This window comes from Candoia aspera, chromosome 14 (assembly GCF_035149785.1).
Source record: "Candoia aspera isolate rCanAsp1 chromosome 14, rCanAsp1.hap2, whole genome shotgun sequence".
Classification (NCBI taxonomy): Eukaryota; Metazoa; Chordata; class Lepidosauria; order Squamata; family Boidae; genus Candoia; species Candoia aspera.
Window position 1 is genome coordinate 699946 of NC_086166.1, and position 18815 is coordinate 718760.

General features: G+C 51.6%; 1 protein-coding gene across 4 annotated transcripts in view; it reads right to left on the minus strand.

The window, feature by feature from the left end:
* Positions 1-1719: 1719 nt before the first annotated feature.
* The window catches only part of CLEC16A (C-type lectin domain containing 16A), a 48298-nt gene continuing 31202 nt past the window's right edge, over positions 1720-18815 (minus strand). For 2 of the 4 annotated variants that reach the window (XM_063314967.1, XM_063314970.1), the window contains 2 exons: positions 9618-9761; positions 1720-2778 (listed from right to left, as the gene is read on the minus strand). In XM_063314967.1, coding sequence (XP_063171037.1) covers positions 2459-2778; positions 9618-9761 — 464 coding nt within the window. In that variant the 3' untranslated portion in view covers positions 1720-2458. Of the gene's footprint in view, positions 2779-6448; positions 6570-9617; positions 9762-18815 lie in introns of all 4 variants that reach the window. The other 2 variants (XM_063314969.1, XM_063314968.1) reach the window with 2 other exon arrangements.

The window sequence follows — 18815 nt, forward strand, 5'->3', positions numbered from 1 at the left end:
CTCTCAGGGGGCCCGTAATTTGTCTCCAGCCTTTGCCAGCTACGTACTTCCAGCTGAACCCAGCCCATCGCTCCTCCAAAGCCCTCACTGAACAGGAGAGAGAGATCGACCTGCCTGTTGATGGCTGCCTGCACATCTCCACCTGCTTGGGCTTGAACAGCTGCTGGCCCCCCAAAAGAGGAAGACGTTACTTTAGCACTATCTAGTGAGTAGCACTGGCTTTCCCAGATTTGCCTTCTTTGCCTACTGAGGCAGCCCCAAGGCAAACCGGCCAGAAGAAAACACAGGGTGGGGGATCCCCAGCAAGAGAAGGGGCCCCTGCCATCTTTGTAGGAATAACTTTGGGCAGCTTTCCATAACCTGGGGCCTCCCAATGTTGGGACAACTCCCAGAATCCCCAGCACGCCTCCTTATCCAACATCCAGGAACTGCTCCCCCCAGTCCTGGAGGGCTGATTCATGCCGGGACACTTTGCATGTTGAGCTGGATCATGAGTCGGCCCGAGATTCCAGTCCCACCCAGAACTGACTGATTATTGCTCAAATCTCCTTTCCTCTCCCTCCTTTGCCAAAAGAGTTCTCCAAACACACCTTTGGAACAGCTCAGCAACAGGTAATCCGGTTTCCTGGATACACGAGAATGATTCGTAAGGCCGCCTGACTTCACCCTGCCTTCATTTCCCAAGCCTGAAAGCAGGATGGGGGGAGTACGCGTGGCAGGGGGAGCCCAAGCCTCCCTTGGGCAGTCTCGGGAAGGAACCGTCTCGGGCGCAGCAACACTTCTGCATCCACGGCACCAGGGTGTGGGACATTAACGCGGGCCGAGGGCGCTCAGGGTGTCTTGCTATTTATGACCCTCGCCTCTGTCCTGCCCGCCTCCGCTTTGAGGTCTTAGTGCTTTGCCTTGGATAGGCTACGTACTTACAAAGGATGATGCTCCTTGGACTGGCCGGCAGATTCCAGAAACAGTCCTTAAATTCAAGCTCCACTCCCAGGAGAAGTCCAGCTTCCAGGCCGCAGGAGAAGAAAAGGCATTTGAAACCAAATGTTGCATCCATGACGTTCTCCTCCAATTAGTGAAAGGCTGTGACCCTATATGAGGGCTAAATTTTGGCACTGCAAATATTAAAGGTAGTGGCAGAGCAACGGACCTGCTAAAATGCAAGAGGTGAGCCCTCCCGGTAGGATCGCTTGCTTTGACTTTCAGGATTCCTTGGACAGCGGGTCCGCTTGGATCACCCAGGTGTGTCCCAGGAAACTAATGCCAGCATAGGACCGCAGGTAGACTGCAGGCTGGCTTTTTAAGCCTTCCAGCCCGTGAAGGAAGTGGGGAGATGATCACCTCCTGCGTTTTTTTTGGAAAAGGAAGACCCCACAGTGGCCTGACTGGGGGGGCTCGGTGGACAGAGGGAGGGGCATGCCCTTCCCCAACCTTTCCTGGCCCCACATGACAAAAACAGGGGGTGAAAGCAAAACAGTGACTTACAGAGTGTTCCTAAAGAAGTTCCATTTTTCTGTTCAGAAGCCAGGAGAGAAAGCCATCAGAGATGGCAATGTAGTTTCCCCTCTAGATTAATTTTGGGAATTAATCTGAATCGGTTGTGGTGTTTGCGTGACATTCTACTCACCCCACTCCCACCCAGTGAAGCACGCTGCGGACACACACACACACACACACACACACACTCACACAATAACAAAAATGGAATGAAGGACAGTATCAGTATGCTAAAATACTTTACATTCCTCTGAAATCCTTTACACAAAACTCCTGACAACATTCCTCCATGTGTTCACCCAAAGCAGCCCTTAAGATGTACGCAAAAAATCTGAATTCTGTATTTGCAAATCCCCACCCGTAACAGATGTGTGTGTACAGCTTCAAGTTAAAATTATTTCACACGGAATACACACAAGCTCAATGTTGAAGTTTACAGTGCTATGAGTACAAATGGCAGCTCAGCTAGGATTCCCACAGACTATCGTGCCCTCAAGGAAAAGGAAAGACACAAAGAAAAAAGAAACTGGGAGAGGCTGGTAGACCAGAAGAGTTTTGCTCTAACGGCGTGTCTGTGTTCGTGGGGGAAATCCCTCTGGGGCAGAGCAGAAAGTGGGACGTTCGGTGAAGATCCAGCCCAAAGGAGCTGACTTGGCTTTGCCGGCAGCAAACTCAGTAGAAGCGGAACAGAACAAGCGGCAAGGGAAAAATCCACAGGTCCTTCAGAAACCCCTGCTATTTCCAGTCCCTTAAATTACGCCCTGCCGCCAGCGTCCCATACCAGTCCCAGGTCTCACAGCTGCCTCTTTTTTACCTTTCCCGTAAAGAAATGCTGAAGGTTTGCCTACTGTTTGGTAAGAGAAGCAGGCGACACGCCGGGGAGGTCACCAGGCCTCGAGAGCTGCTCACGTGGACGAGGCCCGACTCACCCTCCAACTCGGGGTCGCACTCTGGCGGATGGCTACGGCTGCTGCTCTGGATCCGGGCAGACACCCAGCTCTGCAGCCGGGGGCTGGACGCAGCCGACAGCAAGAATGCTGTCCACAGCCACTGGGGGGACCAGCGTCAGCGACTCAGTGCTCAGGGTGTCCGTGCTGTCCTTGGAGATCAAGGAGATTGTAGGCTGTGGGGCAGGAATCAGGCTCGGAGACAAGTTTGCCGGTTCCGCTTCACTCTTTGCATGGTTCTTGCCAGATTTCAAAATGGGCAGCGAAGAGCGATCTACTGTGGATTGATGACCGGACGAAGAGGGCTGAGATTGCTCAAGTGTGACCGAGTCATCTGCAGAAGAGGAGGAAAGTGCGTGAGCCTGTTCCACTCGGGCGTAATGCTCCAAAGCTACCTGGATCCCCTCTCCCTGCCCAGCAGCCTGGAGCGTCCGACTGTCGCACCTGGACAATCTGGGCAGAACAGCCCCGGAGCCAGAGGACTCTGTGTCTGTCTGGCACCTTCACAAAAGCTTAGGGCTACCCTGACCTTTCTACGGTGGGATTCCTGGGGCAGCTGGTTGGCAAATGGGAGGACAGTTAAGAGGACCTCTGGGGACCTCCTGGGCGTGAGACACTCCTGGCCTTGGGATGGCGTACTCCGCACCGTGCCTGCAAGCGTAGCTTCTGTGGATGGTTGCCTCCAGCAGCCTTCTGCAATCTAGTTCTCTGGGGGAAGCCAACCCCAGCTGCACTACCAAGATGGCCAAAACCCAGGAGGTGATGGCAGGTGTAGCCTAAAACCCCTGATGGGCACTTTGCTGTGTCTGGGAGACCACTGGCTGAAGGATGAGCCCCACTTTCCAAAAGATACTGGGCCCTTTGACATCCTCCCTTTAGGGCAATTCCATTTTGTATGCAATGAGCTTCATGGAGAAAAATTTGCAACTATCCCATGATGCCTGAGCCATGTCAAGTGATGGCAGAGTTCTCACACACCAAGAAGAACACCGCCACTTGCCTGCACCGCCTCGCAGTTGGTCACTGTGCCCATCAGGAAGGGTTGTTTCTGTAAAACCATGGATGATGGCTCAGCATCTGCTTAGCTTGGGGGGGTTACTTTTCACTAACCCAGGGATGACTTCCTATTTATTGAGAACGTCACCATCTTTTTCCCATCTCACAGGCTCTTCCCTTCATTTAAAGCTTCCTTTCATCTTGGAGCTGCCCTCTTCCTCTCTGGACCTTTACCCAGCACTTTTGGAAGCCCGTTTCACAGAGTGGCAATTAATGGTCCGCAGTCTCCCCTCCCCTCCCCTCCCCTCCCCTCCCAGCTATGGTGACCTACAAGCAGGGAGCCCACAAAGATGCCTCTCTCTCTCGCTAGGCCTGATTTTATCACTCACATCTCAATGCATTATCGCCTGCGTATCTGCCTGTGAGGGGGTGCGTGTTTCTGCCTTAAGTTTCCCTGAGGTTCATTTCAGACAGAAACACGGCATTCCAATCAGGCAAGGAAGTCACGAACAAAGTCCCCTGGTTAGAATCTGACAGCAGCTGCCCCAGTTCTGGGTTTCTCCCCGGTGAACCAGGAACACCAATCCCTTCCCAAAGAGCCCCACCAGCTCAGTATTGTCTTTGTATTATCTCTGAGCGAGGTGGGGTTGACTAAATTTGAAATACAGATATAAATTCTAAAAATCATCTTTGTACTGCAGTGAAAGGTCCCTGCAGAGCCCTCCCACCGGGAATGCAGAGCGTGGCCATTCCCTGCAGGGGGAATTCTGCTCTAGCAAACCAGAAACTTCAAACAGGAAGAGCAAATGGGAGAGGGAAGGACTGGAGAGTAAGATTGAGGTAAAAGGCAATCACCTCAGTGAGAGAATAAGGAAGAATGCGCAGCATGCAGAGTGGAGGACGGGACAGAGTGCGACTCCTGTAGAGCGTGTCCGTTCTTAAAAGGCCCCCAGCCCACGGGGAGAGGGAGGGATCTTGTGAACAGAAAGACCCTTGGGTTTTCCAGGGCTCCTTGAGAAGAGCCCCGAGGCCCTCAACCACCCCTTCCCTTCTTTTGGAAAAACAAGAGTAGAGGCTCGTAGAAGAAGAGGCCTCTTGGTGGCTCGAGGGCTGAAGAAGAGAGCGAGAGCAAGGCTTGCGGGGGGGTGCCCCAAGTGCCGCACTGCTCCGGGAGGCAAACCCATTTCCTTGAATTTGGGCCGGCAAATGTGGTCCAAAGCGGTCCTGCCGGGGGTGCCTGATCTCAGGAGCTGCAGAGGCATTCTGGAATTCTCACTGAGGGCTGCTGTGTGGGAACTGCCAGGACCTGCAAGTCGGCTGCCAGAAGTCCAAGCGTTTGTCCGCTTCCAGCTGGTGGCAGAGCAAGCCTGCTGAAATACTTGGAAAGGCTCGTCTGGGTCTGTGACCAGGAGACTTGGTTACAGCAGACCAGATTTCTCCCCCTCCCTGCCAGGATGGCCAAAGGCCAGCTGCTGTTCCTAACAGGTTTGCTTCGTTGCTGCAGGAATCCTGCTTTCCAGGGACCAGGCCCATCTCGGCGGTCTGACACGCTGGCAAGCCGAGGTATTTGCTTATTAACGAAGGCAATCTCTGCAGCCCACTTCAGTCAGCCTGGAAGGACTGATCCGCTTATCAATGCTATTGACTAAGGCCTTCACTGTAAATTAAAATCAGGCCTTCAAACTGTCACTACGGATAACCAGGAAAAGGCTTCTGAGAACGATCCCACTAGGCCCACCTTCCCCACCTGGTGCCTTCCTGACGGCTCCACGGGCATGGCCGCCTGGTTGTGGACAAGGGTGCCAGGAGTGGGGTGGGGTGGGAGTGAGCGAGCTCAATATCCTTGGCCAGCTGGGATGGGCGTTCAAGAGGCAGGCCAGTTCTCTCACACCGTCACATTATTTCGTATGGCTGGATGAAGCTAGAGAAAGTGTGTGTGTGTGTGTGTAGCAAGAAAGGCGCTGGGAGAGCAAAAGACCCTTTTGGGGTCTTGCCACCTGGGCACATGGCTGAGAAATTTGCTGAACGGTTCGGCTGGATGCCCTGGGCTCGTTTTCAGCAAGGTCATTCCCATCTCGGAATATGAGCACATTTCTGAAAGCCTGAGCAGAAGAGAGTTAAGGCCAGGTGTGGGAAGAGGCAACACACTGCTTTTGCTGAAAATTATCTGCGCAGAATATCTTTCTTGCCTGAAAACACTGCTTTTATCCACTTCACCATCTCTGGAAGACCTGCTGTTTCAGAACAGGCAAACCCTCGGCATGGCCACCCAGGTGGAAGCCAAAGAGCATTTCGTACGAAGGGCACAGACTGCCCCAGTGGCTGAAGAAGGAGCCACGTGGAAAAACGGAGAGGTTTTGGCAGAGGAGCCCCTCATGGACCCCTACTCTACAAGGCATGGGCTTGGGCCAAGACAAATGAGATTTCAAAATAGGAAAGGCGGGAAGAAAGCAGTCCTGGGCAGAAAGCAAAATCACCGCAAATAAAACCAAGTAGCCAACGGATGCAAAATGAAAAATGGCCAATACCCAATGTATAAATTACAAAAACAAAAATAAGCCACTCATGCTAAGAAACAGCTTGCCTGAATCAAGCCATGTTTGAAGTTTTCAGATTTGGATTCCACTGAATTTACCTCGAAGCAGCCCTCGATGCTACGGCAAGGAGGGAGACCTATTTCCACTGACTCCCTGGGCCTGATGTGGTCCCATGCGCCCACTTAGCCTTCGTTTGCTACTGGGCAAGCGCTGAAGGCCTTGCTAGCTCCCCCCAGACACCACCAGCAGAGGCCTGAGGTTTCTTCTCTTCACAAAGGGGAAGAGCTGCAATTCTTCCAAGGAAAAAAGGGAGAACAGAAGAGAGGCAGTGCCCAACTGGAATGGGAAAATGCCCCGCTTGCCCAAGAAGGGGAGGAAGCCATTTCCGTGTGTGTGGAAGAAGATGCCACGTTAACACAGAATCCGGGTGGAAAGAGGCGCGTGCGCAAAAACACATCCGAGGAGACCTGCCTGAAAGGGTTCTGCAAGGACGGTGGCAGCTGCTGCTGGACGGCCTAAACCCAGTGTCCACCGTGACTGTCAGCCTCTGAAAGACTAAGCACTCTCCGGCGTCCTTTCCTGCCAGGCCTTACTAGAGGGAAGCACAGGGAGATATCATAGGAAGCCTTGAACAACTGGAGCGGGGAGGGGTAATCACGGAAGGGAGGAAACAGGAAGGAGGACATGTTAGAGTGTCAACAGAAGCACCACCAAGGCAGAGACGTCGGCTTGCGGGCATCGCTTGCTTCATTAACCCAGGAGGGTGCCGGTTGCCGAACACCGGCACACCCTCAGCTGACTTGAGGACGGTGCCCCGAGACAGGGCAATGTTCTCGCTCGCAAATGAAGCCAGCTCGCTCTTTTGCAGACTTCTGTTGGGTTAGCAATATTCCACCTCATTTAATGACAACGGACTCCTTGAAGGCACTCTCCCCAAAGTGGGCAATAAATTGTATCACTGGAGAAATTTATCCGTTCAGTACCAAGCCTGAAATACCGCACCTGGAATACAAAGCTAAATGTGCGGCTTCATTGATTTAAACCAAAAAGACTACCTGGGAAGCAAGGGTGGAAAAAACACAGAATTTGGCATGCTGAAATAGCTGGGAAAGTATTTTGGGCGACAGGCAACAGGGCATGGAGGAAAAGGAGACAGGGGGTCTATTTTCTACCTTCTCCTGTTTCGTGAGACCCTGAGCTTTTCCCAGTGGTACCCAGATCCCTCACATGTAGCTCCTACCATTATCTGCTCCGCCTGTTTTCAGTATGCAAAGCGCCACAGAACTCCCAACAACTCCTGTGGGGTTATACAACCCAGCGGGTCCTCTGGACAACCCCACACACACCCATGGGTCAAGGTCAGACGCTCTTCCGCGCTGAAGCCCTCCATCTGCCTCTTCCTCCCTTTAGGTTTTAAGTAGGGAAACCGTTCAGATGTCCCCTGCCGCCAACCACATGCACTTCCAAAGATGGCTGGCCCTGAAGGCGACTGTCGGGCACTGGGGGAAGAAAAAAGCCCTTCCTCGTGAGAACCGGAGGAGTGGCGCGTCCGATTCTGCCCCCACTTAATGCTCACATGTTGAGCACGTGTTCAGCAGGCTGCTCCATTGCGCAGTGGGATTGTTCTGAGGCCCCGGACTAGGAAAGCCGCTGCAACCAGGTGGACTTTGCTTTCCCACAGCCCGGGCTGGTGCTTGCCGGAGCAGTGCCCGAAGACGGCTGGGCCTGGCGCCAGCAGCCCTCAGACAGGTGTGGCAGTGGCGGAGAGCAGGGTGGAGGTTGAATACACCAATGGGACAACCTCAGTGGACTCAGCACTTTTTTTCCCCGTAAAGACTGAAGTTCCAATAACTGCAGGGTAATTCTCTCCAATTACCAACTGCAACAAAGGCGGAGAAGTTCGGGGAATGGACTTTGATCCAAATGAAAGTGCTAAAATCCCCTTCGAGCTCTGCAGCAAATAACTGGTCCAAGGGACTTTCCTTGGTGCCAGAAGGAAAGCTTCCTCTTTCACCCTCCTAGGGCCTGTTAAGAGTTCTCTAAAGAGTAGCCGGGGTGCAGCCAGAGCAAAATCCTTTGATTGAAAAGGGAAAAAAGAAAAGGAAAAAGCAAAGCTCGCAGTCTGCAAGCACCCTTGTGGGACACCTCATTATCAATGGTTCTGTCTGCACGGCTAGCTCCTTATATACTACGCATTTCTCATTTTTAATTTCCTTGCCTAAAGACACATAAGATTTTTTTCCATCATCCAATGCATTTCTTGCCCATTTTATAAATGGCTTGCCACCCATTTCTTGCCACAACTACCCACAATCTGTTTCAGCCACATCTCATACCCTCGTTTTGGCTCTGTGAGGGTTCAGCAAGCCGAGTTACCCTCGGAGCAGTGCTGAAAGGCCAGGGATTCATCTGCTTCCAAAGAAGTGCAGAGATCAGACTGCCAGGAGCCTGGTAGCACCTTTCCAGAAACGCTTCTGCCTTTTAATGAAATCTGCTAGCTGGAAGAGGGGCCACCAGGCTCCTCCTGACTCCGGGCTACTGCAGACTAACAAGGCAGCACACGATGTGAAGTCAAAAGGGGAGAAGCCCTTTTCCCTGGGAATGTCTGTGACTGTTGGTAAGCATTTGGTTTTATAAATTCTTTTTTTTTCTTCAGAATTCATGTTTGTGAGCCAAGTTTAAGGTCCCTAAGACACAGAGGAACTTAATACAGAAGAGTTCCTTGGAATACTTTTAGGGAAGGTTTAAAACAATTTACCACTTCTAGGCACGGCACAGGAAGGCCTCCAGAATGATACTGGAGCAGATTGGTTGTGGTAGAAATCTACACTTGAGCTTTGCTAGAGGGCTTCTGAAATCAAGCTCAGGCTGCAAGTTGCCCCCCTTCCCCCCAACGGAGGCCACCATCCAGGTGGGCCAATTGGCTTGTCTCCAAGGACCCTTCTAAAAGGACATTATTTTGAAATGTTATTTTCACTCCCCCGCCCCACTCCAGCATGGAAAAAATTCAACCCAAAAAGAAAGAACCTGACATAAAAACAGGCATATCAAAGAGCAGAATAAAATAAATTTACATGGATTATTTGGAAGGCTTTGAAGGGTTTGGGTTTTTTTTAACATTTATGGTAATGCTGCAGCCCTATTAATCATTTACATAAACCTGACCTCTAAATTCGTGCCAAGGAAGGTACAAAATAAATAGTGGTGCCCACACATCTGCCTGGGATGCGGCGGCTTCATCGTGGAGCAACCAAGCCAGCCCCTCTGTGTCCAGGACTCAGCTGAGGACAGAGGGTGTCGGCGTGGGGACAGCTTGGAGCAGCGTGTCAGGCAGCTCAGGATGAGCCCCCCCGTTAACCCAGCACTGGTGGACTGTCTGCCCTCAGACCTCCCTGTGAATGCAGCAGGGCAGGGATTCAAAGTGAGGGCTTTCAGACACGTAGCTGGTTTGGTTTGTCCAAGCCAAAGAGAAGCTGCTTCTGAGGAAAAATAACTTGGCAGATCACTTTACGTGCCTGGTGTTTTCCAGAACATCTGTCTAACGAAGGAGAGGATTTGTATGATTAAACAGCCTCATTAAAACCTTGTAAGTAGAGTTCACACTGAGAGCTGCATGAGCTGGAAGCCCAGGCTCGAGTACCTGACGGGCTCTGTGTAACGGAGGGCATGGACGTGGTACTGGCAGCCGCCGAGTCGCAGCACCCGGTGCTCCTGCTGGAGGAAGGGGACAGCGATGACGACGAGGAGGGGTTGTGCTGGTTGAGACAGTGGGCAACAGCAAAGCCTGCAAGAGAGGAAAACAGGACTTACACGGAAAGCCTGTGGCAGAAAGGCACCAGTGTCCTTGCGCCTGAAGGAGGCAGCCACAATGCCGGCAGAGAGGAAAGAGAGAGGCAGGAGGGGGAAGTGGGTCTGGCGGCTGCCGGGCAGGCGATGCAGTGCCTCGCTGCAGCATCCAGGAAGGGCCCTGCTGGGCAAGTCAGAGATTCCTCTCCTGCATCCTGCTTCCGGGAAGATGCAAACTATGGGCCAGCTGTCCTCCCTGAGGTTGCCCAGACCACTGAGGACTCCAGTATCTCCCACCTTTCCCACCAAGCAAGCACTGAATATTGCTGCCCTCCCACCTTGGGCCACAAAGAAACTACTGGCTACCCAGTGAAACATCTTCAGTGGCCATCAGAAACAGAATTCAGACAGGGATTGTTCCAGGCCTCCTACAGAGGCCATGGAGCCAACGTTCTGCAGTTTCTCCAAAAAACCTGACTAATGCGTGAGAAGGAAGAATGCTGGGACTCGGAATAATTCTCCAGCCCCACGGGGTCTGCTTCTGGAGGAGGTTCTCAAAGCTGCAGCAAAAGCCTCTTTTCCACAGCGGAATCGTGCCCACGTCTCCCCGCAAGCTGTGCCACAGGCAAGCCAGCAAGTAAGCAGCAAGACAGCGAACGCTGCGGGAAACGTTTCTTCCATGACTCATCTTGCTGTCAAGGAACCCAGAAAGAGGAGGGACAGCTGCTTCCTTCCAGCCAGTTCTCATCTCCTCGAGCAGAGGGCAGTTTTCACGGCCAGGGCGTTTTTCCCATGTTAGCTGTCCATCTGCAGGATGGGGCGTTCAGCAATGTGGCCAAGCTGCAAGTCTTGGAGGCTGTCCCATGCCCACCTGCTTGACCACCCCACGGGCACCGATGGACCAATCGCTCAGCTTTCCAGGGAAGGCCAAGTGAAAGAGGCTCGCTTCCCCTGCCCAGAAGCGTCTTAAAAAGCAAACAATGGAAGCAGCAGCAAAACTGAACGGGAACTGAGCACCAAAGCGCGGCTCACGGGGAACTGGTGGTTGGGCGCTTTGGAAATGGAACAAATGACCGTCAAGCGATCAATCACCCTAACCCTTGATAAAAATTCCGGCACTGAGGATCCCAGACCCTTGACCTCTCTCTCGAGGCCATTTCCGGGAAGAAGGCAGCCGCCATCTTCTTTGGCCAGGCAATGACAACGTGCTGAGCAAAATGCAAATGAGGTCAAAGCCTCGGGAACACAGCTGTGCAGTGAAGCCAGACACGGGAGGTCTCCTCCCCAATTCCATCTCCAGCCTCTCTGATCAGGGGAACACCCCGCCCCCGGCCAGCACCCCAGAAGGCCGCTGCCACAGTCTGGCTTCAGGGAGGACTGCGCTTTGCTTGCTCCCTGTGTCTGTATGCAGGGCGTGCACGGACCCCATGAGTTGCCAGGGAGTCCCAAGGGTTGGTGCAGCCGCCCGGACAATGGCAAACTGCCGCCAGCCACCAATCTGGGGAAGTGCTGCCAAGCCAAAAAGGCACTGGATGCTGTATTCTGGTTCCTGAGAATATCAGCTGGCACTTAAAAATAGTTTCTAGCTCTTACGACTCTAAAACTAGAGTCTAAACTCTGGAACTGAGTTTAGTTCTAAAAATATGAGGGCAACACCATGAAAATCTAATCAGCTGCAGAGAGGTGAAGCGCCTGTGGGCAGAATCGGCCAGGGGCCTGCCAGTCCAGCCTCCTTGCCCGCTTCCCTGGTTGGACGTTCTCTCTGAGGCCTGCTTCCTGCAATTCAAGAGCGGGTGTATTGGTGACAGTCCTGTCTTCCAGGACCCCGACCCCATTAAAGGGGTGACTTGGGGCCCCAACCCTTCTCCCCAGCCGCAGGGGGTGCACGATTTCATGCTTTGGCTCTAAGCTCAAAAACTGCCTGCACCGCACCCCCAATGCTCCTCTGGGTTTCTGGCTTTGTCCCCGGCCCCTCCCATGAATCTGCATACACTTCACACTTCAAATTCATCTCTGCACAACACAGCATATTTGTTTACTTCAAAAGCTAGCATGAAGGGTCTCCTTAAGACTTTCCTCCAAAGGAACTCCCGCTAACTGTGGTGGCAGAGCCCCTAGGGACCAGAGATACATAAATTGATCAGCAAATTTTCTGGGCGGGGGGGAGAGCATGATCTTCCTTTATTGCCCAAGGCCTGTTCTGATAAACGGAACATTTATAGAACTTCTTTGTAAGTGGCAGGCTGAAACAGAACGGGGGAGCTCCACTCTTAACACAGTGTTTAATCTGCATGTGTGACTCACTTCCAACTTCCTCCAGCTCCCCGCTGTTTACAGTAGGCGTGTCCCTCTCTGCTATTTTGGAAATGGCAATGTGAGCCAACAACCTTCACTCCCCCATTTTCAAGAACTTCCAAGGAACAGGACTTCCACAGGCCCCTTCTCCCGAGGCCCCTGCAGAGGAGAGGAGAGAAGCCACAGCCCTCGTGGCCCGGTCCCCCTTCACCTCCATTTGACGGGATTGCACTCTCAAATGACACCAATTTTAAATGAGTGGAGACGTACCTACGTTCTGCCCTTCAACAGCCCAGCCTATAACTTGAGCGGATGCCCTGAAAGGGCTCAGCGTCATTAATGCAACCAGGGCCCCACATGATGGCAGCCTTGTTTACTGTTCTCTATAGTTATTCTGCCCATATGGCACAATCTGGAACCACGATGTGGCAGCCTACGCAGAGGATATGCAAAGCCCTGCTGAACACCTTGCCAGAACCTTCTGCTGCACTAAAGTAGCCCTCCGCAGTAACAGGCAGAGTCACGTTAGGACGGTGAGGGTGGCCAGAAGCGCCAGGGGCTTGCCAAGGGCACAGAGAAGCTGCATCCCCAACGCCAAGACCCTGGTGGAAGCAGGGGCCAGGCACTCTGTGGCAACCATTTGCTGCTGCGCAGGAAAAGCCTGCCGCCCCCTGCCAGAGCCCCTGGGAAAGCAAAGGGGAGGGGAGGCAGCCGAGCCCCTTTAGAAAGGGCAAGGCTGGGGAGGCTTTTTACGACACCCCACTTTACCTGGCACATGACAGCATGACCAGCAGGGGCTTTCCAATTGCACCAATTACAGGTGAGCTGACGCCATGGTCAACCGTCCCCACAAAATGGGATGGCCAGTCCAGTGAGAGCAGGGAGCCCGGGAGGGGAGCACTGAGCCCGAGGACATGGCCACTGAAGCCAGAAAGCTGCCCTGCCAGCAAGGGTGGGAAGGCATGGGCAAAGGACTGGCACCCTAACCAGCAATCCTGATGCAATTGTACTCTGTTCTGCAAAAAACTAAAGGCAGGCAGCTGGGGATGCTGAACTCCCCAACTGCTGGGAGTCGGGCAGCATTTGCACTAGATAAGCAAACAAACACACACTTGCCGAGTCCCCAAGACCTCTCGCACCTCGCAAACGCCACCCAGACCTAGTCACCTGCACCATCTGCTTCCTGGGGCCTATCAGTAGGATGGGACTGGGAAGAATCAGCGTAAAGAGAGAGGCTGTGCTTAAGCACCCAGGTTACCCTGTAAGACTCCTAGCAAAAAATTAACAAACTGACTTGCACAGGAAGGGTGCTTCTTCTCCTGCTTGTCAGCATCGTCCACTGCAAGAGTCATTCCTTAAAAGTGAAACAGAAGTGGCAGGGGCGAGCCGTACGCTCAGGCAGCCGGGCTACATGGATGATGGCAGCTGTGGTCCAATGCCCAGCAGCTGTCTGGCTGAGGAGGCCGCCTTGAACTGGACCTGCCAAGAGGACTGAGGCCACAGAGGTCTCTCAGTCGGAAGCCAGGGGAGCAGGAACGGTGCCTTGCCAAGTTGCCCTTCAGCTAGGAATGACCTCAGGGCTTGTTCCAAGCCAGGCCAGGGAGATTTACTCTGATGGGCAGAGATTCCCCAGGATCCTGGGCAAAGAAAGATGCTGGCAAGGACCGCTGGCATGCAAAGCTGCCAACTGCTTCTCATATAGGCAGCTGTTCTGCTTTCAGACTGGACAGACCTGGCTTGGAGGGGGCAGAACTGAGGGTCTGGGAGTGGCTGCAGTGGGCTTCCTTCCATCGCAGCTCTAAAAGGCTTGCGGGAGGGCCAGAGATCGAGCCCGCTGTTTGCTCTGCCCCTCAGGGATGCTCGTGCACAAATTGAAGACAGTGGCCATGGTGGAAATGTACCCAGAATCAGGGGCAGTCCAGGGGCTGAGAACAGGGGAATGCATAATTTCCCTAGAGTCCCCAGGTGCCCTTCATTGATAAAACAGTTAAATATTCTGAAGTTAACTCAATCACGTGCACAAGGCTAGACATCTAGCTGGTGGTTGTGGAAACCAAAGGCTGGATGGAACTGGGTTGGGCGAATTGAAATCCTTACACACCCTGAGTTCACTCCATGTTAAATGAAGCACAAATCATGGTTCCTGGCTGGAACTGGGAGAGGAACTCTGCAAGCAAGGAAAAGTGAGAAGCCTGCTTTGAAAGGCCAAGCCTCCTCTTGGCACCAACTCAGGAACAGGTTCCAGGCCTCCAGCTATGTGCCCAGTGATTTGGATGCATTACCCTAGCGTCTAGCTTGTCACCTTCAACTGAAGAGATAAGAGATCTATGAAAAAGATTCTTTTTTAAAAAACCAGCAACAGGAAATGGCACCTATGTCTGCCAGAAAATACAATACTTTTGAAAACCACAGAAGTCAGTAAACCTGTTGTTTAGTAGACCTTGGGAACACATCACAGTCTAACAACCATTTGTTCATGGCACCCAGCAGAATGAAGGGTATGGGTATGTTTAACTTCTGCAAAAGGAAGTCTTCTCCCCGCTGACCCAAAAAAAGAAAACCACTCTACTGTAGCAGGAGACCAAGAAGTGTGATGGAGCCGTCTGCGAATCCATCAACACTGCTGGGGAAAAGGAAAAAAATTCCGAAAGCAAGAGGACCAGGGATGCTGAGAAATGCCCCAAGTGCAAGGATACTGCTTACCAGGGAGCTGTTCTGGATACTGAACCAGAACTGAGGGAGGGCGGGCTGAAACTGGGTTGCAAAACCCATGTAAATTATGAGCTCTTGAGAAGTCTCACAAGCGTTCCTGCCCACCCACCTGTTTGTCAATCAACCATTTGCAACACATCATGGATAGAATTCTGATTTGCAAATGATTCCTGGCCTAATGACCTGCAGAAAATTCTTACTCGTTACACAGCTTACACATCTGGGGTAAGAAAGTTGAGGGAAAATTTATTGTGGTTAAAAGATGGATTAGCCTCAAGTTCTCTTAGACAAGCTTCACAGCACCCTGTGGGATGCAAAATTAAGCTCCTGGAGTATTTTCAGCTTTGGTACAATGAATAAAAACAAGCCTGGCACACATTCAGCATGAAGAGGCACCAAGTGTGTAGGCGGGCTTGCTAAAATCTCTGGAGCCAGAAGAAGATGCTGAAACAGGATTCCCGTGCGGGTGGCGTGGGGGTGGAACAAGGCGTGGTCCTTCTGCTAATTGCCTGCTTGGCCCTTCCCCTTGGCTATCAACAAGAAAATAAAATTGTGCAAAGCAGAAACAGCGTACAAATACAATGCAAGAAATACACATTTGCATATTTCTAAATATATTTAGATTGAATTCAACAGCTGTGGGGCTGAACTTTTCTTGAGGTAGGATATAATTGTTCTGAGTAGTTTTTAAGACACTCGCAGCTCTAAAACTAGAAATTTGACACCAAGCATTTATTTATTTATATTTCAAATTCCTGTCACCGCCCATCTCCCCCCAAAGGGGGGCTCTTAGACAGTAATAACTTTGCTCTAATTGCCTATTACATTTCAGTCACACAAAAATGCACTGCAGGGCTGACTTTTGGGAAAACCCATTCATTGGCAGAGATGGGAAGGGAGCCCAAGAAACCCGTCTCCCATTCTGGGGCTCTAGTTGTGAGAGAAAGGCTGTCCTGGCCTTCCTCAATCAATTATCTCGACAATGCCAATTTCAAGACCTAAGAATGCGGTGGTCCAGAGGGGGCAGCTCAGATGGCCTCAGCTGCCTTTGCTCAGGATGTTTCATTTCTGATGCCTCCAAGACCAGGCACCTGGGGGACAGCATTTTCTACTCATTGTTGACAGCTTGGTCCTTCCACCTTCACTGTAGATGGCCAGGAGGACAGGGCTCCAGGAAGAGGCTTCCACACTTTCACTGCCATCTTCATCACTAGCACTCTGGTCCTACCAAAATGAGCACCAACTGCTGCAGATGCATGCACCAAAGGTGCGATCCTTGCTCCAAAGAGAACAGTGAAGCTTCGGCATTTCCAAGCATGTCCTCTGCTGACTGAGGTCAACTCTCTAAAAGCAGGGAGGCTTACAGGCTGCTCCTCCCAATGCATTGTCTGAAAATGGACCATGAAATATTTTTACAGTTCTCTGTATCAAGTTATAGCTCTCCTCCAGAGATTAGTCTGGTTCGTGTAATCTGGTTTCTGAATTATAGACAGAAAATGCCCCCACATCCAACACTGGAGAGTCTTCAGAAAACAGTGGCTGCATGGAGAGCCTTAAGAGATGGAACTCGTGGTGGGACAAGGCAATCCCCAAACCCACCATTTTTTGTGATCTACTAGAGGCCCTTCCAATCACAAGTGACAAGAACTGTGGTGGTCTGATTTCCAAGCAACAAACACAACACAATGGTGTACCCTAACCTCCATTGTAAAACAGACTACAACAGCTAAAAGGAAAAAGGAAAAAACCCAATCACCCCACCCTCCATGGGAACAAAACAGAAATACCAGGTTCAACTCACACGTGTGATGGCACTGGGCTTGCTTTGCATCACAGCCTTCCAAAAATTGTTACATAACCCCATATCCCTAAATATTACCCACCCCTTCCCACAGCCCTGATAGCAGTCGTTTTCCAAGCAAAACCGAGTGGGTTTCCATGGGTTTCCAAGGAAAACTGAGCAAGGAAGGCTTGGCCTCTGATGCAGAATGACCAAGAGGGGTTAGCACTGAATGCTGTGTTACTAGTATACAATTGTCTTCCAGACAGTCTACGGGAAGCAAGGCCTTTCCACACATTTACTATTACCCAGCTACTGTAATTAAAAGTAGTCAGGAGAACCATAAAACAGTATTATGAAATCCCCTGCCATGCAGTGCAAATCAAGAAACAGGATCTGGCCTTATCTCACTTGGAGCCATCAGGTATATTATCCCACTTTTCTTTAGAAATGCTCATTTGGATATCAGAAGGCCAAGCAGCATAAAGTCACTTTTCACAAACCCTATCAGATGGGTTATCTCATTTATAACTTCTATGGAAGGACACATCATCCAGTGCAAAGAGACTGTTTCTGTTTGTAAAAAGGAAAAAAAAAGCTAATTACAGCCAATTGTTTACCTAAAAAGGCACCCTTTTTCTACTGAACTGCTCTATTGTATTGCTGTAAACTTGGGTAATGTGTCTGACTAAAAAGATTTCAAAAACAGAGCTGAGAAAAACCCCTTAGGAAGTGGTCAAATACCAAAGTATACAAGACTGGACTAAAGGCCCAAGTGATTAACGTGGAGGCCCCAGAGCTTCAAGTCCTGCTAAAGTCTCCAGCCTGTCCAACATACAAATCCTGCACTAACAGGGCTGGAAGTCGTCCCTGTCCATCGCCTCCTCAGCCCTCCATTTACACTGGTGCTTTTCAAATACAGTCCTGGGTTCCCTTCCTTCCCCTCCCCATCACTGAAGACAAGGTCGGTAGAGATGGTTGTTTTTTTTACTGTTCTAAGCTTCCATGCATCATTTTCCCCCCAGTCCATGTAAGCCTGGTTATTTTTCTTCCCACTCAGCAGCCTCCATCAACTACAACAGCTGGTTTGTCTCGCCTATCTTGTCCTCAAGCAAAGAAACTGGAAGTGGTGGCGGCGATGAGCTTGGTCCCTTCTGAGAAGTTTCTTCCTTTGTGCCCCTGCTTGTAAAAGAGATTTGCTCTCATGTAATAAATCTGCCCAGGACCTTGGGACAACTCTTTAACCACACCTTTTCCATTTGTGACAACATTCACACTAGGTAGCACCAAGAAGGCACTGGCGCTTCTCCCCGGGCTGCTGAAGTGTGACGAAAGACTTCAGTTGTGGAACTGGCACAGTGCTTCTTCAGCGCTCACCCAGAAGGCCCAGTGTTCCTAGTCCAACAAAATGCGGATGATTGGATCCTCATTCACAACTGTGGCCTGGAGGGAGCGTGTCCAATCAGACTTTCCAGTTCAGGAGCCACGGGAGATGATGGTTTAACAGCCTTCCCTGTGCTGGGCAAGCCAGAAGCAAAAGGAACTGTGATCCCCCTATCCCTGTTTCCAGCCAGGTAGTGCTGGGGTGGAAACACGACATCTGAACTGAGCTGTTAACAGCTGCCAGGACTGCGTACAAACCTGGGCAAACCCCTCCCTTGTGATTCTCAGCCAAAACACACAAACCAGCCCCCAGAAGCAGATTTCTGTTGATGCAGTTTATCCTGCCAAATGAAGCCTAGATTTGTGACTCCTACAGAAGGGGGAGCCAAGGAAGCAGCCCCCGCCTTCACAAAACAACGAGCCTTGCTCTGTGCTGCCAAACACCTTTCTTCAGAGCCGAGGAATCTGCAAGTGGCCTGCTCAGGAGAGTGGAGCGTACACCCGTCCCCGTCCCCTCCCACTGCCTACAGAGCCACTGACGGTGCAGACCGGCCCCTTTCAAGGACATCTGAGAAGCTGCAGCCCTGTGGAGCTCCAGCTGGGTGCCTCGAGTCCCGGGGCTTCCCTCGAGCCAACGCCGGCCTTGTCTAGAGAAAGCACCAGTCTGGATGGGCTCAGAAAGCACCAAAGGGACCAAACCCAAGCAGGCAGCGGACGGTTCCCCATATTCCTTTTCACTCAGGCAATCTGACAGCAGGGCACGGGCTCCAGCAAAAGCCCTTGGCAGACCCACAGCAGCAGAGCCCACTGAAACAGCTCGCGGTTGAATGGCCAAATCCAGAGCAGTGCGCCTGTCCTCGCCTTTTTGTCAGACCAGCTTCC